The sequence below is a fragment of the Ursus americanus genome, chromosome 20 (assembly GCF_024610735.1).
Source record: "Ursus americanus isolate L20-20 chromosome 20, mUrsAme1.1.p, whole genome shotgun sequence".
In the NCBI taxonomy this organism is placed as follows: Eukaryota; Metazoa; Chordata; class Mammalia; order Carnivora; family Ursidae; genus Ursus; species Ursus americanus.
The window spans coordinates 49663618-49689579 of record NC_142146.1 but is presented as its reverse complement, the minus strand read 5'-3'; the positions used below and the strand labels follow the sequence as shown (position 1 = coordinate 49689579).

The 25962-nt window shown below is 39.8% G+C and overlaps 1 protein-coding gene and 2 long non-coding RNA genes across 4 annotated transcripts in view; 1 reads left to right on the top strand and 2 right to left on the bottom strand.

Annotated features, from left to right (window-relative positions):
• The window catches only part of GMPS (guanosine monophosphate synthase), a 65184-nt gene extending 56684 nt beyond the window's left edge, over positions 1-8500 (bottom strand). The window contains exon 1 of the mRNA XM_045812055.2: positions 8197-8500. Coding sequence (XP_045668011.1) covers positions 8197-8223 — 27 coding nt within the window. The 5' untranslated portion in view covers positions 8224-8500. The remainder of the gene's footprint in view (positions 1-8196) is intronic.
• Positions 8501-8888: 388 nt separating this feature from the next.
• On the top strand, positions 8889-24367 carry LOC123801804 (uncharacterized). Of its 2 annotated transcripts, none has more exons than XR_006782341.2 (4): positions 8889-9144; positions 12879-12971; positions 13993-14163; positions 23431-24367. It is a non-coding gene; the product is annotated as an uncharacterized LOC123801804 (long non-coding RNA). The 2 variants fall into 2 exon arrangements; XR_006782339.2 differs by having other exon boundaries at positions 13993-15057; positions 23431-23569.
• On the bottom strand, positions 18787-25796 carry LOC148108426 (uncharacterized). Its single transcript, XR_015727904.1, has 2 exons — positions 25731-25796; positions 18787-24375 (listed from the first exon to the last, which is right to left on the bottom strand). It is a non-coding gene; the product is annotated as an uncharacterized LOC148108426 (long non-coding RNA).
• Between the last annotated feature and the right edge of the window lie 166 nt (positions 25797-25962).

The window sequence follows — 25962 nt, the reverse complement described above, 5'->3', positions numbered from 1 at the left end:
CTATTCCCATAAAAATGCAGCTGAACAAGATATTTTTTAAAACACCCTTAAGGACAAAATATCATGATGCAATTTTTTTAAAGTTTGTTTTACTCTACTAATGTTTATGTCTTCCAGGCATCAAGTAGATTATTACAAAGTAAATATTCTAAACTGTACAAAATAGAAAATACCAAACCTGTTAGGGTCTATCCTCTGACCTAGTAATTCCACTCCTAGGTATTTATCCAAGAGTAATGAACATCTATGTCCACAAAATCTGGAAACAGTTCACATGGCCATCAACATGTGAATGGATAAATTCTAGTATATCCTATGGTGGAATACTACACAACAATAAAAATGAACTACTGATAAAACAACACAGATAAATCTCAAAAACATTATGTTGAGTGAAAGAAGCCAAAAACTGCTATATGAGTCCATTAATATAAAGTTCAAACCAGGCAAAACTAATGTTTGGCTACGGAAATGGGAACCGTGGTTGCTGCTGGAGGAACCAAGGGGCATGCAAGAACTTGGGAGTGACAGAAATGTTTTATATGTTGATTGGGATAGTGGTTACACAGGTATAAACATTTGTCAAATTCAAATTGTACACTTAAAGGTCTATACCCTGCACCCGTGTACATTCTACCTCAATTAAAAACCAGCAAAACAAAATACCTATTAGTGACCTTTCTCAACCCATTTGTCTCCACAAACTGAAAAACAATGTTACAATAAGCAATTGTTTACCCTCAGCCTTCAGGGACACCAGATGGTCAAGCTCTGCCACGGTGTCAAAAATAAGGCCAATGTTCACTCAAATCTAAGAGCCACTCCATTACAAAACCAAAATCTATCAGGTTAAATCCACTTACGTGGATTAAACATCCAATTAACCATCCATTAAAAGTTTATATTTTTATTCCTAATTACCTTTAACTACCTTTTAAAAAGTTATCTCCTCAGTCTCATGCTGTAAGTCTGGTGCCTGATTTCACCCAATCAGATGTGGGGAGTTGGGAGGACTGTATCTCACAGTTCATGACAATAATGCAGCAATATGAAAATGTTCCATCAAATTATAACTTAGGGTCTCACAACAAAATGGATCAAAGACTTAAATATAAGAGCTAAAGCTACAAAGCTTTTAGGAGAAAACATAGGCAATTACACAAGATTAAAGATTCATTAGGAAATGCTCCTTAGGAGGCAAGCCATAAAACAGACTCTTACCTACAGAGAACAAACTGAGGGATGCAAGAGGGGAGCGGGAGGGATGGACTAAATGGGTGATGGGTATTAAGGAGGGCACTTGTTGTGATGAGCACTGGGTATTATACATAAGTGACAAATCCCTCAATTCTACTCCTGAAACTAATATTACACTATATGTTAACTGGAATTTTAAAAAAAAACAAAAACTTGGAAAATAAAAGGGGAATGTTCCTTAGATGAGACACCAAAAGACGAGTGATGAAAGAAAATAAGTTGAACTTTATCAAAATTAATAAGCTTTTATGCATCAGAGGACACCATTAAGAAAGTAAAAACCCACAGAATGGCAGAAAATATCTGCAAAGCATATTTCTGATAAGAAACTTGTCACTAGAATAAAGAAACTCTTACAACTCAATAAAAAACAAGTAACCTACTTTCAAAAATCAGCAAATGATTTGAATAGACATTTCCCCCAAGAAAATATACACATGGACAATAAGTACATGAAAAGACGTTCAACATCATCAGTCATTAGGGAAATGCAAATCAAAATCACAATGAGATACCACTTCTTACCCACTACAATGGCTATAATCCAAAAGACAAGTGTTGGCAAAAATGTGGAGAAATTAGAACTTCACGCACTACTGACAGAAATGTAAAATACCGGGGCGCCTGGGTGGCACAGCGGTTAAGCTTCTGCCTTCGGCTCAGGGCGTGATCCCGGCGTTATGGGATCGAGCCCCACATCAGGCTCCTCCGCTATGAGCCTGCTTCTTCCTCTCCCACTCCCCCTGCTTGTGTTCCCTTTCTCATTGGCTGTCTCTCTGTGTCAAATAAATAAATAAAATCTTAAAAAAAAAAAAAAAAGAAATGTAAAATACCACAGCCACTTTGGAAAACAGTCTGACAATTCACCAAAAGGTTAAATACAGAATTACTACATGACCCAGCAATTCCACCCCACGTATATACCCACAAGAAATGAAAATTTATGTCTACACAAAACTTGTACAAGAATATTCATAGCAGCATTATCCATAATATTCAAAGAGTAAAAAAAACCCAATGTCTATCAACTGATGAAGAGATAAGTAAAAGGTGGTCTATCCATACAACAGAATATTATTTGGTAATAAAGAATAAGGTACTTAACATATGCCACAAGACAGATGAACTTTGAAAGCACTACACTAAATAAAAGAAGCCAGTCACAAAAGACTACATATTGTAAGATTCTAGTCATATAAAATGTTCAGAATAGGCAAATCCGTAGAGACAAAACAGATTAGTAGTTGTCTAGGCTGGGAGAGAAAGGCAGACCAGGAGAAAGGAGGACTGGTTGCTAGAAGGTATAGGATTTCCTTTGGGGGTGATGAGAATGTTCTAAAATTGACTGTGGTGATGGCTGTACAAATCTGTGAGTAGACTAAAAACCACTGAACTGTGCCCTTTATATGGCACCATTTTATGATATATGAATATCTCAATAAAGCAGTTACAAAAATATTTTTTTAAGAAAAGTAAAGAGTAGAATCTAGGTGGTACACCTAAATGCTAACTAAAATTTCTTTTAACTTGCTTGTCAGTTTGAAATTTTTCGTAAAATGTTAAAGGGGGAAAAAATTACAGCATAAAAAGTTTCACTTTACTAATAAATGTATCAAAATGATGATTTAACCATAAATATTTTTATATTCATCTAAATTTTCCCAAATCAGTTAGGGATTGTTCATCCAAAATTTGTTCAAAGCAGCGTTTTAGAATTTGGAGTCTTAGATTTATATTCATAATGAGACTCAGAGGATAAGAACTACTAAAACTAGTTCTCCAAATTACAGACAAGGTGAAGGTGATTTAAATTTACATAGATCTCAGTAAGTTTTAAGAGACAAAAAGGATTCTGTTCTCCTGGTGACAAACAAGAATAACAGAATTTTGCATGTCCAGGCAGCTTTAAAAGTTTGGGAAACCTCCCCTGCAAATGTTACAATAGATTAGAGCAGATTATTTTACCTGTTGGTCAGTTTCAACGCTGCTGGTTCTCAACTTTTAGAAAACAAGTAATTTGACACTCAATTTTTAAGAATTTCATAAACTCTTAGCATACTTACTCAGAAAAAAATTATTCTAATATATACATTAGGATTGAATTTTAGCCAAATTTTAAAAAGATGTCCCTGTTTAGATCAAGATCTAAACCCAAGGCAATGTGCTCTCTATAACTGGAGTGACCATATGGCCCAGTTTGCCAGGACTGTCCTAATTTACACCTGTCATTCCCACACCCACCCATTTATCTCATAGGCTTCATTTTTTAACATTCTTATGAATAACTGCATTAAAGTAACATAGGGTGGGTTTGTTAACACTTTCACTTTATTCTTCCACCTTCTGCCAAGGTTTTGTCTAGTCCTGTGGAGTACAGGTGCAATGAACACAGAGTTCTGACTTCTAACTTCAGGTTCAATCTGAAAGCCAACCACTGATAACCCATTTCTTTTTCCAAATCCTTTCCTAATAAGATGAAGTACACTTGGACAGGGGCATGTAAGGGTAACTAACTCTATCCAGTCTTGAGTGCCACAGCCATTGCTCAGCATGCAAGACGCACCAAACCTCTAGGCCACCATCTGGGTCAGTGGAAAACGTGAATAAGGTGTCTGTAAAGTATACGCAGGAAAGAGACGCTGTGTGTTCCTGTGCATGATGTCCAGAGAGAGTAATTTGAGCACTCTTGCTACAGGACTTTTGCCATTTATTTACTATATTGTATAAATCCACATTTATTTTGTTCGGTAATATTTTATTTTACAGCAATTACAATTTATTTTTAGCAATTCCTTTTATGTCTATGTGCCCCAGGCTAGCCAAGAATAGAAGGTCACACTACTATAACCAAACACCTTACTCCCTATCACATTACAGTGTACTACATTAGGGAATGTACAGACATAACTATATAAACCATCTCCTTGGTGCTCAAAACAATGAACCCGAAGCCATGGCAAGGGTCCACCAATAGAAAACCAACTAATACCACATCACTAGTACAGTAAAGCTATTTTTTTTCGAACCACTATGATTCGTAAGCAATTACAGAAACATCTCTATTCCACAGTAAGCATGAAAAAAATACTCTATACAACCCAGAATTATACATGCTATACAAAGATTCAAATTTCTACAGAACGATTACTCTTCTGTTGATTCACAAAGTGCTTCAGAATTATGTTTTATCCCTGAGGACTTCATTTTGAGTATCTAAACAGAGTCTAGGTTAGAAGGAAACATGAAGGCATTGTGCACCATAAGAGAGGTAAATTTTATTCTTCTGGATAGCAAATAAGTATTCATTACTTTAAACAGCATCCTTTGAAATAGGAATCATTAAATAGCCTTTTAAAAGTATCAAATATATTTGAACAAGTATAGGACAAGTGTACATTTTTTAAAAAATACTTAAGAGACAATTATCTTCCTTAAGTAACAAGTTGGCCCAGCTAAAGACAAGGTCATATGAGGTTCCTGGAGGAATTTCAAAACCTTCCAAGTCTTAGAACAGGAAACAATAAAAACTATTCCTTTTGTCTGTAACAGCTCTTACATTCTAGATGAAGATTTTTTTTAAGGGAGGGGGTAGAGGGAGGGAGAGAGAGAAGTAGGGGGGACGGGGAAAGGGAGAGAATCTTAAGCAGGCTCCACCCCCAGCGCAGAGTCCGATGAGGGGCTCAATCTCACAACCCTGAGATCATGACCTGAGACGAAATCAAAAGTCAGGTGCTTAACTAACTGAGCCCCTAGATGAGTATCTTAATACGTGAACAAAATCTGAAGCAGAAAAAAAAAAAAAAGAATCATCTTTGACCTTTAAAAAAATGTTCTATTATAGAGTTATCATAAAAGGATAGCTGTTTAATACTCAATGCATCCCAGGTAAAAAAAAAATCTTGTTATCTTTCTACTCAATTCAAAAACTTAAAGGGGCGCCTGGGTGGCTCAGTCTGTTATGCGTCTGCCTTCGTCTCAAGTCATGATCCCAGAGTCCTGGGATCCAGCCCTGCCCCTCACCCCACTTGTGCTCTCTCTCACTCTCTCTCTCTCTCTCTCAAATAAATTCTTTAAAAAAAAAATGAAATTTGGCTTGTCTCATTAAAAAAAAATTTTAATGCCAAATTTAAAAGTTTAACAGTAGATGTCATTAAAGGTTCTATACCACATGCAATCAATTTTAAAACACTTTTAATCCAAGTATGATTTACCCTAGTCAACATCTCAGTAAAGGTGATGGAGCAGGTCCTACTTCTACTCCAACCAAGAGTCTGAGGCTTAGATAAGGACAAAAAGTGGGAAACTTGACAAGTAACCCAAAGAACAATATTCTGATAACCCTGCCTTAATAAAACAGAAAATAGTTACTATGTCTGATACTTGACCTATATAATATTCATACATAACACTGAGTAGCTGTAAAAAAGTTTTCAAACAAACCATTATATAAGATCTTAACTTCTTAATAACATATCAGTTCCTTAACTAAGAAAACAATAACCTCTGCTTCGGAAAGTTAATAGCACAAATGCTTTTACGGATTTTAGTTCTCTCCCTAATTTCTATCATGTAAAAATGTCATTTTAGAAAATCCTGTGATACAAATTGAAATGTACCGGAATAGGAATAAAAATCAGCTCTTTACTCCCACTTTAATTTATGAACCAGGATTTACACACAACTGTCAGAGTCACAATCGATGTACAAAGTAAGCTTGGGTACAGTACTTGTATTTCATTCCAGAGGGAAGGGTGGTTCAGTGGTAAAACTATGGAAAAAAACACCTACTCAGATTTTCAGGTGGACCTCTTAAAAATCTCTTATTTCACCTAATTTATTATGCTTATTATCCCATGTTTACACATGTCTTTACTTGAAATGTTTCTTATGATCAATAACATATCACGGTTTAATTGTAGGGAGTTTTTTCCTCCTTAAAAGTACATGAAATAATAATAGATTTGATGAAATATGTTATTTCCCTGATGGCTCCTCCTGAAAATGTTCCAACTGAGTTCACATCTAATTGTTACTCAAAAAACAAAACAAAACAAAAAAACAAAAAACACACACACACACACAAAAAACACTCATGCTTTAGTATACTGTAAACATAAAGGACCTTGAAATAAAATCAATCAGCAATTCACTTGAGGCTCAAATATATCAAATTGATCAAGACTCTCCTTAAGATGCAAATTAAACAAAACAAAAATATCAACTAGAAAAAAAAGTTTGTTCTATATTCCTGAGACAGATAAACTTGGAAACTGAGTCTTGAACTTTCTGCTGCCAGTTAATTTTGTGAAAATACTCTTCTCAAATCACCACATAACTTTCAAAGTCTGTAAATTAGGTTTGAGTCCTCCTATTAGTATAGTCCTTTCCTCTACCAATACGAAGATAAATTTTAAGTCTCAAAACAGAAAAATGCTTTGCAAGTGAGCTGATGTACCGGAAAGAGCTGTACAATGAGGTTTACATTAGCTTCTGAGCTCAAAAAACTACAAGCTCGACTGTCTTCATTCCCCTTTATAATCCCGAGAAAAGTTTCACGCAGTCTATGCCATTAGTTTTCTCGGTTTAAAAGAGCATTTCGCTATCTTATCTTTTCTCATTTGTTCAAAAAATAGTTTAATGTTTAGGAGGTACTAAGCAATCATTAGTAGGAAAGGACCTACTAATATGCGACACTTAGACACCACCTTTGAAAGAGAATACCATCTGAATAAGGCACTACGGACAGAACACCAATTCCCACCTGACTTTTAAAAATCCCACACACGAGTAAAATTTAATAATTTCTTAAAGCCAGGCTCTAAACAGCGTACAAGAGATACATCATACTCAAGTTAATCGCCAATTCAAAACTATGCACTTTATTGCTGACAAAAACGACTTTCTGAGGGTCTGAAAACTCCAAGCCAACGAAAATTTTAATACAGAAGTGAAAGCGAAGGTGCCCAATTCAGAAGCGAGACTAAAGAGGAGGGTCTAAAGAAAAAAGTGAGTTGGAGGCGACGAGAAGCGCGGCGGCGACCCAAACGTGCTCTCCCCACATCAAGTTAGCAACTTTTCCAACACCCTGGGACTCCCCACTTCCCAGCCCTCGGACGCGCTGGCCGCGGCTCCCGTCCCGGAGAGGGCACCCACCGCGAGGAACGGATCCACCGCAAACAAACGTGCAGAAGCAGCTGCCAGCAGCTAGGGGCGGGGTTAGACCCACGCTCCTGCCCTCGGAGAAGGATGGGGGGAGGGCAGCGGAGCGAGCAGCCCTCGGGCCACCGACCCTGACCGGGGACTGACCGGGGGGGGGGGGTGGAGGGAGGACTGCAATCACGCGGCCTCGCCGAGGGCCGGCCTCGCCGCCGCGGACCCCAAGGCCGGCGTCAGGGAATGGGGAGGGCCTCACCGAAGGCAGGCGGGAAATGGGGAGGCGGGAAGACGGCAGGCCAGCACAGCTTGAACGCACGCGAGGCCCCGATCCTGCCTCCCCTTCCGCCGGCCCCAGGAGGTCCACAAAAGCCCCCAGCCTCCCGAAGGGACCGGGGTGAGAGCTGAGGAAGCAAGCACACACACCCGCTTGCCTCCCTACCTCCACCCTCCGGCCGCGCTCCTCGGGCTCCGAGCCCCACAGCGGAGCGGGGGAGGCGAGGGCCAGCGGCGCGACTGCGGGGAGCTGACGCCCTCCCCGACGCCCGGAGGCCGGCGGGCGCAGGAACCCCGACACGCAGACAAAAATCAACAAAGCACCTGCCGCTCCCGAGGAGAAAACATGCCACAGGCCCCGACCGGGGACTCTCCGACGCGCAGCTGCCCGGGCCGCAGGGCTGCGCAGACGGGCTGGGGGGAGGGGGGGTCGAGCGGTGGTTCCTCGGCCCCGGAGCCTCGCCTGCGCCCGGAGGCGGCAAAGCAGGGAGCCCCACGCCAAAAACTGACCTTGGAGTCTCCGTTGCACAGAGCCATCGGGGCCGGGGCTGCGGCAGCGGTGGCCACAGTATGAGACGGGGCGGGAGAGGGCCGGCGGGGTCGGGTCCGCGGGCCGGGGCTTGAGGAGGAGGCCTGGTCTAGAAGCGGGCGGGCGCGGAAAGGAGGTAGCCGACTGCTAGGCGCCGAATCTAGCAGCAGCCGCGGAGCGCGGGCCCCAGCGCCGCGGGAGAGGAGACCAGCAGCGCGCACGCTGCCCCCGCCTCCTGCTTCCGCCCCGGCCGGCCACTGGGAGGAGCCAGAGCCCGTTCGGCTAGGCAGCCAAACAGCGGACACCCGGCAGCTGTGGCCGCCGCCAAATCAGCCTGCTTCGGGAGGAGGGGCTTTCGGGGCCCGGCCCCGCCCCCCAGGTCCGTTCCCGCCTCCGAGGTCCGCCTCCGGGAAAAGAAACCCGCAGGTTCTGCGGCCAGCCCGCCCACGGGAAGAAGGGCCTGCGGCACCCGGCCCCGCCTCCGCCGCCAAAGTCCGCCCCCCAGTAGGAACCTGACCCGCCTCCGCCTCCTCTGGTCCGCCCTTGGGGGGAGGAGCCCGCAACTAACAGCCCTGCTCCTGTCCCGCCCCCGCACCGGGCAACAGGCCCTGGGGGGCGGGGGGAGGAGGAGGAGGAGGAGGAGGAGGAGGAGGAGGAGGAGGAGGAGGGGCCCGGGACGGTCGGCCCCTCCTCCGCGGCGAAGGCCCTCCTCTGAGAAAAACCCGAGCCTGAGACGGTTTGTAGTAGGCTTGCCGGCCGACAGGCTTTGACCACTGTGAGAGGCTGGAGGAGCGGAGTAGAAAGCCTCCAGAGAGCTGGGCCCCTGGGGGAACTCTTAGCCATTGTCGCGGCCTCATCTCCGGTTGTGGGACATGGGGTCAGCCAAGGCTACTGTGAAGAGTTTCTTCGTGACATCTCAAGGAATGTCGGTGAGATTTGAGCACAGAAATCCTCAAAAGTTCTACAGTGGGAGCGGTAATCCGGTGGGATGCTGGGCCAGGGGACTGGCCATGAAGCTCTGTTTGCACAGCACCCGATGTTTTTATTTAGATTGTTTATGGGGAAGGGGCTGCGGTCCTTCCAGCTACTCCTTGGCAACCGGCAGGATGAGGTATTACTTTAAATTTGGTCACCTGGGAACCTAAATCGGGGTTGGAGAATAAATAACACTTGCAACAGCTTCCAGATTCACAAAGTCTTTTAACAAATATTCAATTACTATGTTGCTGCCATTTGCTGAGCCCATGCTATGTGTCAGGCTCCAGGTGTCAAGGAGCCAGGGTAAGACAACCCTGAATTACAAAAACTCATTTTATTCTAAGCTATTTCACGAAAGTAGTGAGGTAGGATTCATGTTCTTATCCAACTTCTTACTAATGAAGAAATTGAGGCTCAGTGAGATAATGTGCCTCTCTGCCTCTCGGAATAGGAGGTAGGGGGTACCTGATCTGGGAAAGGACAGACAGTTTATCACTATCAGGAACAAGAGGCCCCAAATCCTAGCGGACCCCCGAGTCAATGAAAGTATTTCACTTACCCTTTTCTGAGCTGAAAAATGAATACTCGAACTTTCTAAAGCCATGGATACTGTGCTTTCTTGGTAGGTCTGTATGAGCAACCAAGAGAACAATGTAATAACCAATAGGAGAGCCTCAGCTTGCATCAATATCCACCCAGAATGGAATGGAATGGAATGTGATGTACCAGCGTTAAGGATTGGCTAAAGCCCATCTATACTAGATAATACCTATTTTAAATATATTCTAGTGGTCACCTGCGTTTATGGCTAAGGTACCAGGATCCTTATATCTAAAGTTCTTCTGCAACTTTTGACTCTATTGACCCGTCCCTCGTTCTTGAAACTGGATTTCTCTTACAGTACATCATATAGGTGTCTTTTCACCTGTAAGATTGTTCTTGTTCTTTTTTTTTTTTTAATGATAGTTGACACTGTTTCGGTCACCTTTATTGCCCCTCTTTCTGAATATACCCTACAGGAGGAAGCTTAAGTGTTGCTTTTCTTCAATATTTCCGTTCCCTACCCTCTTCTCATCAGTGTTTCTTTGGGGTACTTTTTTAAAAATCAAAACTAATTTTAAAATACCCGTTAATAGGTTCTATGACAGCTCTCTCCTCTGAGCTCCAGAACCATATCATTCTGCAAATCCCCAGTTAGATGTCCAATGGCATGTTGGGCCCCAAACTCAACAAGTCCAAAACAAAACTTCCCAAATTTCTGTGCCCAATATCACTGAAAGAGGGAAAACATTCAGTCTTTCATCCATAAGCTATAGGTTTTTCATAGATTCCCTTTATCAAGTTGAGGAAGTTCTCCTCTATTCTTGTTTTGCTGAGAGTTTTGATCAGGAATGGATGTTGTCAAATGCTTTTTCTGTGTCTGTTGAGATTGTTATATGGCTTTTCTTTTTTCAGTTTGTTAATGCAGTAAATTGCATTGACTGGTTGATTTTTAAACATCAAACCAGCCCTACATTCTTGGAATAAGCTTCAAGTAATCATGATATATTTTCCTCTTCTTTTTTTAAGATGTATTTATTTTAGAGAGAGGGTGAGAGGACCTGCACATAAGCCTGCTCAGGTGCACAAGCGAGCGGGGAGAGAGGCAGAGGGAGAAAATCCTCAAGCAGACTCCCTGCTGAGTGTGGAGCCTGACAGTGTCCAATGTCACAGCCCAGACATCATGACCTGAGCCAAAACCAAAAGTCAGATGCTCAACCAACCGAAGCACCCAGGCACCCCCACATATTGTCCTTTTTATATATTGCTTTTGATTTGCTAAAATTTGCTTTCAAATTTTTGCATCTATGTTAATGAGGAATATTAGCTCTCCATTTTCTTCTAAGATATTTAACTGGATTTGGTATCAGGATAACGCTGGCCTCAGAGAATAAAGTTGAAAGTTTGTGTAGAATTATTATTTCCAGAAGAGTTGGTATAGAATTGGTGTTATTTCTTTCTTAAATGTCAGGTAGAATTCACCAATGAGGCCATCTGAGCTAAAGTTTTCTTTGTAGTAAGGTTTTTAACTACAAAGTAAATTTTAAAAAAGATATAGGGCTCTTCAGGTTATCTATTTTTTCTTGACTGAGCTTTGGCAATTTGTGTCTTTCAAAAAATATGTCAGTTTTGTCTAAGTTGTCAAATTCATAGACAAAGTGTTATTCGTAATATTCTCTTATTATCCTTTTAATAGCTAGACTCTGTAGTGATATCAAATTTCTCATTCCTGATATTGGTAATTTTGTTTTCTGTTTTTCCTCAACAGTCTGGCTAGAAAGAAGTTTACCAATTTTATTGATCCTCTCAAAGAACAACTCTTAGTTTTATTTGTTTTTCTGCTTTCTATTTCATTGATTTCTGCTTTAATCTTTATTATTTCCTTTCTTCTTACTTTGTATTTAGTTTGCTCTTTTTCTAGTTTTTTAAGTTGGAATCTGAGATCATCAATTTGAGATCTTTCTTCTTTCCTAATATAGGTATTTAGCTCTATAAATTTCCCCCTAAGAACTACTTTACTGATATCCCACAAATTCTGATATATCATATTTTCATTTCCATTTGGTTCTAACCAGTGTCTAATTTCTTTTGATTTCTTCTTTGACCCAGGGATTATCTAAAAGCATGTTATTCCATTTCCAAATATTTGAGGATTTTTCAGAGCTCTTTTTGTTGTTAGTTTCTAAGTTAATTCCATTGTGATCAGAGAATATATTTTATATGATTTGAATCCTTTTAAGTGTATTGAGGTTTGTTTGGCTTAGAATATAGTCTATCTTGGTGAATGTCCTGTGTGTACTTGAAAAGAATGTGTATTCTGCTGTTGTGTGGAGTGTTCTATAAATGGCAAATAGGTCAAGTTGGTTGATAACATTGTTCAAGACTATTACATTCTTGATGATTTTCTGTTCATTTATCCTATCAGTTATTGAGAGAGGGGTTCTAAAATCTTTATAATTGTGATTGTATCAACTTCTTATAGTTCTATCAGTTTTTGCTTCGTGTATCTTGAAACTCTGTTACTAGGGTCATAAATGTTTAGAATTGTTATTGATCACTTTATCATTATGAAATGACATTCTGTATCCCTGGTAATATTCTTTATTCTGACATTTGTCCAGTATTAAAATAGCATGCCTGGGGTGCCTGGCTGGCTCAGTTGGTAGAGCATGTGACTCTTGATCTCAGGGTGAGGAGTTCAAGTGTCACATTGGGCCTAGAACTTACTTTAAAAAAGAAATAAATTAAAAGAAAATAAAATAGCATGCCTGCTTTCTTGACTGGTTGTTTGTATATCTTTTGCAACTCTTTAACTTGTTCTGTATTTATGTTATGTTTTAAAGTGGGTTTTTTTTTTATGGGCAGCAAATAATTGGTTCTTGCTTTTTTGTCTGATCTGCCAATTTCTTTTAATTGGAGTATTTAGCCCATTTACATTTAATGTGATTATTAATGAAGTTAAGTTTATGTCTATAATTTAGAGATTCTCAAGGCAGTAAACTGGGGCAATCGAAGGACTCCTCTCTTTTGTTTCCTGTCTCTCAGGGATCACTGTCCTTTAATGCTTGATATTCAGTATTTTAAAACCATTGTTTCATATATTTTGTTTGACTTTTTGTTGTTGTTATTGTTGTTGTTGTTTCAGTAAGAGAGTAAATCCAGTTCCTGTTACTCCATCTTTGGCAAAAGGGGAAGTCTGGAAATCTCTTTTAATGTGTAGTTGAAACATCTTAAACCTGTAAGTCCTTTACCTGTCTCATACATAGTTTTTTTAAGGTTGAAAATTGCCCTGAATTCAGAACAACTTAGGCAACATAGACCAGTGATGTTGATACTTATAAGTGTCATTTTGTGGTTTCTGAGACCAACACATTTTTTAGATAACATTTGATAAAATCCACAGCTAGAAATTTCAGAAGTCTTTTCAGATTTGGTGATTATCAAATCATAAAATACTTACTTCAGGTATAATCCAAGGTCATTTCACCTTTCAAACTATAAAATATTTTAAACCTCCCATTAAAAAAATTAACTTTTAAGTTTATAAAAAATATTAGATGCCAACTTAAAATGTGGAAGAAGTACATAATATTTCAAAATCCTTTTAGGATAGTATGTAAATTGTTTTGTTTTTTAATTAAAGACAACTGTTCTGAAATGATTTTGGGGGGCACCTGAGTGGCTCAGTCAGTTAAGCGTCTGAGTCTTGGTTTTGGCTCAGGTCATGATCTCAGGGTGGTGGGATCTAGCACTGCATTGGGCTCTGTGCTGTGTGGAGTCTGCTTAAGATTCTCTCTCTCCCTCTCTGTCTATGCCCCGTGCTCATGCTCTCTCTCTCTCTCTCTCAAGTATATAAATAAAATCTTTTTTTAAAAAAATGATTTTTGATCATATATCCCTTGCTTGGAATCTTCTTAATAGTTCTCCATTGCTCTCAGAATAAGCTTAAAACTTCTAGCATTGCTTATTTGGTCCTCGTCTTGAGATTTGGCTATCCCCTGTTTACTTTGTTTCCTGCTCTCTTACTGCTGCCCCTTCTCTCTACTTTAGCCATACTGCTTTAGTTCCTTTAACACGACATATTCTCTCTTGACTCAGGCCTTTTGCACATAAATATGTTCTGTCTAGAATACTTCTGTTCCCCTCCCCCAAACTCTGAAGACTTAGGTTAGATGTCCTTTCCATTTTTGTGCTCCCACATCTCTTTCCCTTGCATTATACTCACCACCCTCTACTGTATTTACTTGTCCTATCCACAGAAAAGCCGTAAAAGTGGTATGATTCCAGTAGCAGCAAGCAAACCAAGCCACCAGATACTGGTTTCTAAATACTATTCTCCAACAAGAGGAACCAGGTCTTCTTGGACAAAAGGCTGCTTTTAGGAGCAAAGCAGGGACTGGATGACCAGGAACATCCTTCTGGGCCAGGAAGTAAGGAAGTGTTCAAAGAATAATGAGGACATGTCAGAGGGACACAGAAGTCAGTTAGAAAGGACTTATTAGCCAAATCTGGGATAATATATCAAAATAAAAGTGATGGTAAACAAGTTACATCCACTGATTAAATTAGGGGCCATCAGTCTATGATGATATAAATAAATGGATGATTAAATAGATGGAAAACTCTTCCTTATAATACAATATCAACTAATAAAAGTCGAAGGAATAATTGAATAATAAAATCATTTTGCAACCCTCATAAAAGTAATAAATTTAGGCAAAAAACATCAATGTATGGAAAAACGGATGAAAGATGGATCAAGAACAGATTTTATGTACATTGTCTCAAAGTATCTGTCTACAAAATAATCATGAAAAAAAGAGTAACTTTATTGTGAAGAAATCTGAAGGCACATCCTTATTCAAGTGATCGAAGTTAACATCAACAGTAGTGGAACAAATCAACATCATACATGATCTGATGGATGCCTTGAGCCAAGCACAGAATTTCTTCACTGGTCTTGCCTAAAATACATAACCTGACTGTGAGAAAACAACAGGCAAACCCAAATGGACAAACATTCCACAGAATAACAGACCTACAATTGTTCCAGTTATCTATTGGTTTGTAGCAAACACCATAAAACCTAGTGGCAGCAGGGATAGCTCTCCTCAGTTCTAAGCTGTCAGCTGGTATAGCCCAGAGCCTGGCTCCACTAGGCCTCAGCTAGAGTGGCTCAAAGTCTGGGAACTAGAATCATGTGAAGAGATGCACTCACATCTATGACACCTGATCTGGAAGGCTCACCCAGCTGAGGGCTGGAACAGCTGCAGCCCCTCTGACATGTCTACTCTCTATGGTGTCTTCATCACCACAGCTTCAGGGTAACTGGATTTTCTACATGTCAGCTGAGGACTGTCTGGGAGTGTGTATGTGTGTCTGTGTGTGAAAGAGAGCCAGATAGAAGGTTGTATGGCTTTTCTTACCTAGCCTCATAAGTTACACAGGACTACTTCTCCATATTCTGTTCATGGACTGAGGCACAGGGTTTGTCTAGATTAAGAGACAGAATTCTAGAAGAGCATGTGAAACTGGAAATGTGGTATAATGCATAGAAAAATACAATTAGCATAGTAATCTGAGAAAAAGAAGGTCATGGGAGGGCTAAGGAACTGTTCTAGATTGAAGGACAGTAGACAGCTGAGTAAATACATGCTCCTGGATTGAATCCTCTTGCTATAAAGGGCATAATAGGATAATTGGCAAAACTTGAAGGCCCTCAGTAAGTGGAGGGAGCTCTTTGTACTGTTACCGCAACTTTGCTGTAAGTTGGAAACCACTTCAAAATTTTAAAAGATAATATACACCATAAAACCTCATTGTTTAAAAATCTTGCAGTTAGAGGCACCGGGGTGGCTTAGTCAGCCAAGCGTCTGCCTTCAGCTCAGGTCATGATCTTGGGGTCCAAGGATCAAGCCCCATGTCATGCTCCCTGTGCAGTGGGGAGTCGGCTTCTCTCTCTCCAAATAAATAAATTAATAAATCTTTAAAAAAATCTTACAGTTAATACTTTCATAAACGATTAGTTAATTATATGATAAAAACAACCACTCATATATGATACATTCCTATTTTTAAATATCCTGCTTTATTAAAGCAGAAGGCCATTGAATATTATTACCATAAGTATATTCGTATTGATTATCCCTGCTCTGCACTCTGTCCCAATTATGCTCTCAAATTTTAGTCTCCTCTTAGAGTCAAATTGACATCTGCTGGGAAGAACTGATTTAGCCAAATCCTGTCCCATCACCCCATCTAGGAGAAAGAAGGGTACAACTTTTAGGGTCTTGCCTTTGAAAAGTTTCTAAAACTGGTGATGGTAATAGTAATAATAACGGTAGTAATGTGGTTGTTGTAGTTGTGGTAGTAGTGGTGATGGTGGTGGTAATAGTGGTAAACCTGATAGGGCACTTCAAGTGCCGAGGCACTATTGTAAATTATTACATATATGAGCACATTTAATACAATGGTCTTATGATATGGATACTATCATTATCTCCTTGTCATCTTTTCATGATTGAGAAAACTAAGAGAGAAATTAGCATAAGGTGATACAGCCAGTAAACCAGGGAACTGAGATTCAAACCAGGCCAACTGGCTCTAGCCTTTTTATTGTTCATTAAGCATTCAAAATACACTTTGCCAAATAATCTTTAAAGCCACAAGTATCACTGGGTATATATTAAAGCAGAGTAATGGCCTTATTACCACTGTTTCTTCCATCTATTTGCATGCAGTACTATAATTTTGATGGATTTTTTTAACTGGTTATCCTTTACAAAATTAATGAGTATAAATTCACTGGGTGTTTATATATTTAATTGTGGTAGAAACACGTAATAGAAAATTTACCATCTTAGCCATTTTTAAGTGAACAGTTCAGTAATGCTAAGTATATTCACATTATGTACAGCAGATCTCCACATTTCATCTTGCAAAACTGAAACTCTACCCAACGAACAATTCCCCATTCCCCTTCCTCTCAGCCTTGGTGGCCACCATTCTATTTTCTGTTTCTATGAATGTGACAGCTTTAGATACCTCACGTAAGTGAAATCATACAGCATTCATCTTTTTATAACTGGTTTCACGTAGCATAACGTCCTCAAGATTCATCCATGCTATGACATGTGACAGGATTTCCTCCCTTTTTAAGGCTGAATAATATTCTATTGTGTGTATGTGTGTGTATACCACATTTTGTTTATCCATCCATCTGTTCATGGACATTTGGGTGGCTGCCACCTTTTGGCTGTTGTGAATAATATTGCTGCTGGGAGTATTTATGTATTAAAAATAAAAAATACAAGAATGAAACATAGTAACTCATAAAACAGCTTGCAGTGAGGGTGAAGAAAATGAAGTCGTCCTTTTGAAATGCAGTATGCTTTCTGTTTTTGTACAAGTGATGATAACACTTTCCATGGAATTTTTAATTTTTTTAATTTTTGAAAAGATTTTATTTATTTAGTGAGAGAGAAAGAGGATGATCATGGAAGTAGCAGAGGGAGAGGAAGAAGCAGACTCCCTGCTGAGCAGGGAGCCCAATGCGGGGCTGGATCCCAGGACCCTGGGGTCATGATCTGAGCTGAAAGCAGATGCTTAACTGACTGAGCCACCCAGGCACCACTTCATGGAATTTTTAAATTTAGGACTTTAAGCTGTTTTCATATATTAAAATCACCTATCTTCACATAACGTCCCCATATTTAGTATCCTGGCAAGAAGCATCATAATACTTATACAAATACAAGGCTCAATTTGTAACCAATAGTTTGATGTTTTTATTTCCACCTCTTCCTAGGACTCAGCTCTCTATTCAGAGCCTCAGTTTAACCAAGATACCACAAATCTGAGATGACTAGAAAAAAGCAGCATGACCCCACTTTACTTGGGACATGTTACAAGAATAGATGGTTTTCCTGAAAGGAGAAACTTCACAAAGTTTGCCTTTCCATACCTACTCCCATTTTATCTAAGATTTCTTTCCCTATTGGTAGTGTTAGTTGCTCAAAGCAAAATTCTTTCTTTGGGAATAACTTGTTGGAAAAGGTAGGTAACCAGCTAATTACCATTTCAAAAGACTATAAAAATGTGATAGTACATTATAAGGATACCCAAGGGAATTCTGGGGTGGTCCAAACATGGTAACCCAATCTAGTACTCACTGAATGTCCTTCTTTTCTCCACTTCTCAACCTCTCCCTCACACATTTGTTACCTCTTTCTCCAACTTTCTCCATCTCTTCGCCAATTAAACTCATCTTTTGTCTGTCCTATCATTCATTCTCATATTTCTCTCTGCCCTTTAACAGGCTGCTATTATATATATATATATACATATATATATACACACACACACACACACAAATATACACATATAAAAAGAATGGTTGTGGGTGGTTGTATTTCTATTAACTTTCATAGAATTACATAATATGTATGAAAGCACTTTTTAAATGATGAAGCACCATAAAAAATATTAGTTATTTTCAGAATATGGTCCCGTGATTAGCACATTGTGAGTACCCAACATATGATTGTGTCATGATTCACTAAAGCATTATGTACTCTGTCCTTATTTTGAAAACCATATTCATTCAAACATGACAAGATATGGGAAAATTTTTACAGAAAAATGACAGATATGTGAATCTCTAAAACAATATTAAAATGAAAACAAACAACATTAAGACCCCAATCATGAAAGAGGGAGATAAAATTCAAAAATTAACCACTACAAATAGTTAATAAACATAATATGCTACTTAAAATATTTTGGTATCATCTTCCCAATCTTCTAAAAACCCTACAAAATAACAGAAGAAAAAAATTTGGGAGTAAAACATGGCAAGATTGGAAAATCATGTAGGATGTCATAAGCAGAAAAAAAAATGTTGCTGGTTGGAGTGTGAAATGGCACAACCACTTAAGAAAACATGCTTGCAGTTTCTCAGAAAGTTAAGTATGCACATATCACACAACTCAGCAATACTATTCTACGTAATTGCCCAAAATAAATGAAAACATGTTTACACAAACACCTGTACACAGTATTTATAATGTCACTTTATTAATAACTGCCCAAACTGGAAATAATCCAAATGTCCTTGGACTAGTGAATGGATCATAAACACATTCTGGTATATCCACACAACAAAATACTACTCAGCCAAAACAAAAAAAGGGGGTGAGGAGAGGGGAGGACTATCAATACAAGTGACAACATAGATGAATCTCAGTGCACTTTGCTAACGGAAAGAGGCCAGACTCAAAGGCTACATATTGTAGGATTCCATTTATAGGACATTTTAGAAAAGCAAAACTATAGGGAGAGAAAACAGATCAGTGGGGGCTGGAGGATGGGTAGAGAGATTATCTTCAAAAGAGTGCAAACTACTTTTTGGAGTGATGAAACTTCCATATTTTGATTGTGGTGGTGGTTGCGTAACTATTTGTCGAAATAGTTTGTATTTATCAAAACTTATAGAACTGTAAAGTAAAATGTTACTGTATATAAATTATACCACAATAAATCTGATTCTCTCCCCATCCCCCCAAAAAGCAATGAAAAAATTCTGAGGGATATATAGAAGATATAATTCAGATGATAGTGAGCTGGAAAACCTGTCAAGAAATCTGCAACCACACACAGGTGTAGGAAGGGGCCACTAGATGGTGGTGTTCATTTTTGTAACAGAGCCCAGGAAAAAACGAAGCTCAGAGATCACAGGCCTGCCAGAGGAGCAGTTTTTTGGCAAATTTCCTGTAATCCATAGCTGTAACTCCTTCTGCCTAGCCTTGAGCTATAGTTTCTGTGTTTTTGCTAAGCCAGTTCTCCCGGCCTTCTACTGATTCTGGGAGGCCATCAATATTTTTCCAGGAAAACTCTGTCTACTCTCTCTGCTTTTGTTTTTGTTTTCTGAAACTGAATAGAACCAATAACGGTTATTCACCAATTTATTTTTTGTTTTTCTTCATTATGGAGAATTTTGAATATGTACAGAATAAACAAACTGGTAAAATGATCCCCCAGTAAATCCACCAGTTTTGAGTCATTGGTAATCTGCTGTTCTTAATTCAGCAAGCTTCCACCATCCCCAATCCCCATGCAAATAATTTTCTACAATCCTTCTCTTTAATGAGATAAAATTTACATATTTTAAAATAGCCTTATTTTTAAAAGAAGTTTTAGGTTCATAGCAAAATTGAGCAGAAAGTACAGAGATTTCCCATATACTCCTGTCCCCACTCATGCATAGATTTGCCCATTAACGACAGCCCCCACCAGAGTGGTACATTTGTTACAACTGATGAACCCACACTGACACATCATTATCACCCCAAGTCCATAGTTTACATCAGGGCTGACTCTTGGTGGTGTACATTCTACGGGCTGGACAAATACATTATGACATGTAATTACCATTTTAGTATACAGAGCAGTTTCAGTCCCCTAAATGTCCTCTGTGCTCCACCTGTTCATCCCTGCCTTCCCCTGAGCCCTGCCAAAGTACACAAATTTTAACTGTACAATTCCAATTTATCAGGGAGCCTGGCTAGCTCAGTTGGTAGAGCACGTGACTCTTGATTTTGGGGTTGTGAGTTTGAGCCCCATGTTGGGTGTAGAGATGACTTAAAAACTAAAAAAATAATTCCAATTTGTCTTTGAAGGACTTAATTTGGGAGTTCTCAATAATGTAGAACAAAAAGAAAAAAGGAAGTTATGAGAGAAAACTTAAGAGAAATATCCAGTTGTGGTGAAAATTCTGAACTCTAAGAAAAGAAAAATTCCATAAGCTTCCAAATGGAAAAACAAGATACCAGCAAAGAAACAAAAACTGGGTTGATATTAACTAACAATAATAATATTTGATAAGAATTTTTCTTTTCTTTTTTTTTTTTAAAGATTTTATTTATTCATTTGACAGAGAGCCCGAGAGAGCACAAGAAGGGGGAATAGCAGAAGGAGAGAGAGAAGCAGGCTCCCCACCGAGCAGGGAGCCCGATATGAGGCTCAATGTGGGGCTAGATCCCAGGACCCTGGGATCATGACTTGATCCGAAGGCAGATGCTTAACCAGCTGAGTCACCCAGGCGCCCCTGAACATATGCTTTTATCATTAAAAGAATACAAACTGAAACATCATCACATATTTGTACTTGTCATATTGGTGTAGACTGACATATTTGATATATATAAAGGGTTAATGAGGGAAAGCAGATGTGATTAATCACAGTTAAACAGTGTAAATTGGCACAAAAATTTCACCCCGAAATTTTACTTCGAAAATATATGTGCGTATGTATGTTACATATTATATATATGTAAAATTTGGAGAGGGATAGTGAAAACCAATTGTCAAACTTAGAAAGAACCTAAATGGACAGTATCATCAATATGAGACTGGTCAATAAATTTTAGCAAATCCATACAGTGGACTCTGATAGGCCTAGAATGGACTTTGTGTTCACCCTTCTGGTCATTCAAGCATGCACAATGGAGAATGGGAAAGTCGGGGGTGGAGAATGGAGAATGGGAAAGTCGGGGGTGGAGCAACTGAAAGCAAGACGCGATTGTGGCTACCACCAGCCCGGTTTTGTTTGGCGGTTTCACCACTTCACCAGAACACCTCAATCAGGGGGGCACCTGGGTGGCTCAGTCAGTTAAGTGTCTGCCTTCGGCTCAGGTCATGATCCCAGGGTCCTGGGATGGAGCCCCACATTGGGCTCTCTGCTCAGCAGGGATCCTGCTTCTCCCTGTCACCCCCCCCCCCCCGCTTGTGCTCTCTTGCTCTCTCTCCCTCTCTCCCTCTCAAAATAAATAAATAAAATCTTAAAAAAAAAAAAAAAAAGAACACCTCAATCAGGGAAGACCAGGAAAAAGAATGATATTACCAGAAGTGAGTAAAGGGCATTGAGTCTGCAAAAGGAACAACTGTTCATAATAGTACTGGCTGAAGATTCCATGCAGAGTAGGTCTTGTTTTCAGTGAGAGTTGCTCCACATTTGCTGAGGTACCCCAAGAGCCTAGTGGGAGAGTATGCTTCAGTTTGTAGGGAAGTGTTTCAGTCTGTCCCACAAGACTACCATGAGGTCTTCTGGGAAAGAAGCAGCGAGTTGGGCATGGCTTAACAGTGAAGACTTATTTCTGCTCCATGTGGCATCAGCACGCAGAACTTAACTTGGGGCTGGAGGATTCACTTCCAATGTAGCTCACGTACATGGCAACCAAGCTGGTGCTGCTGACTGTCAACTCAGCCAGCAACTGAGAGCCATGGGCCTTACTTAGTTCCTTTCCAGCTAGTTCTACCCCTAGTGCATGATACTCAGTTCCAAAAGAGATTGTCTCAAGAGACAAAAAGTGGAAACTGCCAGATTCTTAAGACCTGGACCTGGAAATTAGTCCAGCATGTCCTCAGCTGCATTCTGTTGGTCAGCTGGAGAGCCTAGATTCTAGGGAAGGGACACAGACTCCACCTCTCAAAGGCAGAAATGATAAAGACTTTGGAAGCTATGTTTTAAAACTGCCACATCAGGTTCAAGGAAATCAATTTCAGGTATTTATGGATCCTGTAGAATGCCTTCAGAGTTTAAATGTGGAGAATATATTATGTATGACCAGCTGACTTACTGTGTGTAACATATGGCATCAGCTCTGGATAGACATGTAGTAATATTTACACATCTGCCATGGGGCACCTAACAACTCTTGATCTCAGGGTCCTAAGTTCAAGACCCATGTTGGGTGTAAAGCTTACTTAAAAAAAAATAAAAACAAAACTCTGGCAGATGATAGGAAAGGCATAAAGAATGAAGACAATCATAAATATCATGAGACATTTGGAAACTATTTTGTATTAATTTTTTAGTCATCTTGCATCTAACTTGAGAATAAATATCAAGGATCAGTTTGACCTTGATAAACCTTGATCAGTTAATCAAGTGGCCTTTAAAAAAATTGACTGTTTCATCTTTGTTGATGGGTACAAGATATATTAGCTAGTGTATGGGCTCTCTTGGCTGGTCTGTAAAAAGTCAAGGGCAATTGCATTATTTTGAGTGATTTTAGATAACAAATTTCTATTACTCTGTTGATTTTCTTATTTGTGTCATAGTCAGTATGATCACAAGTTTTAGTTTAGAAACTTCTAGCCAGTGTTGACTCCTGTGTCCTGGACTCCTGATAAGTTAACTGGACTTTTAAAAATGGTGAGTTACTGGAAGGTTTGTTTTGAATATTGGAGAGGCAGGATGACCAAAGTACAGTCACGGTTGGTGTGGTAAATATATGAGATTTATAATATACCAATATCCTTCCATTGGCACCTCCACCTGAGTTTAGCCAGAGCTGCACCATTTCCTTCATGAAAACTTCCCAATTTAAAAACCCTTTAAAATCTGCATATAAAAATAAAAATTACATGTAATTCTTAAAATAATAGAAAACTTCCCTGAACTTAAGACTTTTATATTCAGATTGAAATGATTCACTGATTCCTAGTATGACAATTTTAAAGGTTATCCACAAGTTCTATGATATTCCTCCCTTTAAGAAGTAAAACTTTATTCTCCTTCCCTTGAGGGTAGGATGGGCTTAGTGAATTGCTTGTGATTAACAGAATATGATGAAGTATGTGACGCGTGACACGGTGTCTTGAAAGCATTGTCACTTCTTCCTTGTTCTTTCCCATAGATCACTTGCTCTGAGGGAAGCCAGTTGCCATTTCAGAAATACACCTAAGCAGCTCTACAGAGGCTCACATAACAAGGAGCATCCACGTGATCAAGCCATGTTGGAAGTGGATCCTCAGCTCCAACCAAGCATTCAGATGACTAAAGCCCCAGCTCACATCTTCACTGCAACCTCATTGAAAGATACTTAGCCAGAACCATCCAGCTAAGCCATATCTGAATTCCTAACCAATAGCAATTACGAGATAAAATGATCATTGTTTCAAGGTGCTAAATTTTGGAATAATATGCAACCCAGCAATAGATGATAAATATATCCAAGAAGGATTAAGATTTTAAAAAATAAGGGCACATTCAAAAATTAGAAAAACAAAACAAAACAACAACCTTACAAACACTAGACAGAACAAGGTACTTACAAATAAACAAAATCTGATGAAAACTTCCTAATAGTAATAATGGAAGCTATAAGTCAACAACCTTTGGACAAGCAAAGATTCAGTTTGCCAATATATCCTCTTTTCAAAAATAATGGAAGAAATTCTCTAATTATATAAGTGGAATAGATCCCAAAGATCCTAGGTCAAGATAAGAAATATAGAAAAAGCTATTTTACAATATTTAAGTGGATGAAGACAGTATGAATAATTTGTAAGATGAGTTTTGAAATAAAAATAATTTCCACTTACACAGCTTGGTAGTAAACTTTATAATACATAAAACATCATTCAACAAGTATTTACTTATAACTTACCACGCGTATGTACTTTAAAAAACATTTCAGGGGCGCCTGGGTGGCACAGCGGTTAAGCGTCTGCCTTCGGCTCAGGGCATGATCCCGGCGTTATGGGATCGAGCCCCACGTCGGGCTCCTCCACTGGGAGACTGCTTCTTCCTCTCCCACTCCCCCTGCTTGTGTTCCCTCTCTCGCTGGCTGTCTCTATCTCTGTCAAATAAATAAATAAAATCTTAAAAAAAAAAAACATTTCAGCAAGTTTGTGGACTTTGAAGCCATTCTTTAAATAATGCAGAGTCAGGGGCACTGGGGTGGCTCAATCGGTTGAGCACCAGATTCTTGATCTCAGCTCAGGTCATGATCTCAGGGTCATGAGATCAAGCCCTGCTGGGCCTGGAGCCAGCTTAAAATTCTCTCTCTCCCTCTGCCGCTTCCTACCACTTGCTCTCTCTCAAAAATAAATAATGAACACAGGTTCAAGACCAGTCTTTAAAGAGTTGCAAAAATTTCCTGAAATATTGCATAGTTTTCAGAAATGTAATATTTGTGTAATTTGGTTTCCTGTCTAAAATCTAGGCTACATTTAACTAATCTGTAACTTTTTTTTTTTAAGATTTATTTATTTGAGAGACAGTGTGCACACATGAGTAGGGGAAGAGTAGAGGGAGAGGGAGAGAGACAATCTTCAGCAGACTCCCCACTAAGTGTGGAGCCCCACAGGGCGCTTGATCTCACTAGCCTGAGATCATGACCGCAGGGGAAATCAAGAGTTGGATGCTTAACCACTGACCTACCCAGGTGCCTCATAAATGTGTAACTTTGTGTATTCAAATTTTAATGTCCGTCTTCAGGAAACCAACCTTTTTCTTAATAATTTCGAGATGGAGAAATTATTATAACATTTGACTATCTGGGAGAGGCCAGCAACAACATATTTTATCTTTCAAATAGTGTGACGTTTGGTATGTTTAACTTTTAAGCATAGCTTGTTTTTAGTATTCGTTATCCAATGGAAATAGTATGCAATATAAACAAACATTATATATACAACTTTACAGCTAGTTCTATACATTACAACTAATGCTATTGGCTCCCTAAGGTTATTTTCTCTTATCATTTCAATACTGCATATATATCGAGTTAACATGAAACAAAATTTTAATATTTGGCTCTTACAAGACCTTTTAGGTCGTTCAACAGTAAGAGGGATGGAAAGAATCTTACGATCCCAATCCACCCAATGTAACGAGTTAGTTATCCAGACCCCCAGTTCCACTACAATTCTCCCACCACACTGGAAAAAACGGACTACAGAGAAACCTAGCACCTCTAAGCGGTTCCAATCGTTCCATAAAAAAGTAGGCACTGTGAGGCACGCACTTCTCCACTCTTACTACCCTTTTGGGGGCACCCTTGCCTGCTGATGACATTGCGTCAACTTCAACCCCTCAACTCCCCGTTTCTGTCTGGCCCACGAAAGCAGGGGCATCACACAATTCCTGGCCCCGAGTTCGGGCACTGCCCTTCCCCAGCCTAACGACAAACGCTACCACAACCGCCACCACCTCCAGAGGCTGTACGGCGTGATCCACTCGGCCACCTGCGCGGGGCGGCCTCCACCAGCCCCCACGTGGCCGCGCAGGCCCAATCACCGAGGCCCACGCTTTCCAGAAGGCCGCATGCGCTCACAGAGCCAGGGCTCGCGCGGCGCCCCGCCCAGGCCGGACGGTGCTTCCGCGTTAATCCTCCCATGAGGTCCCGGTCGCCGGAGTTGCGGGTTCCTACCAAGCTTTGTTT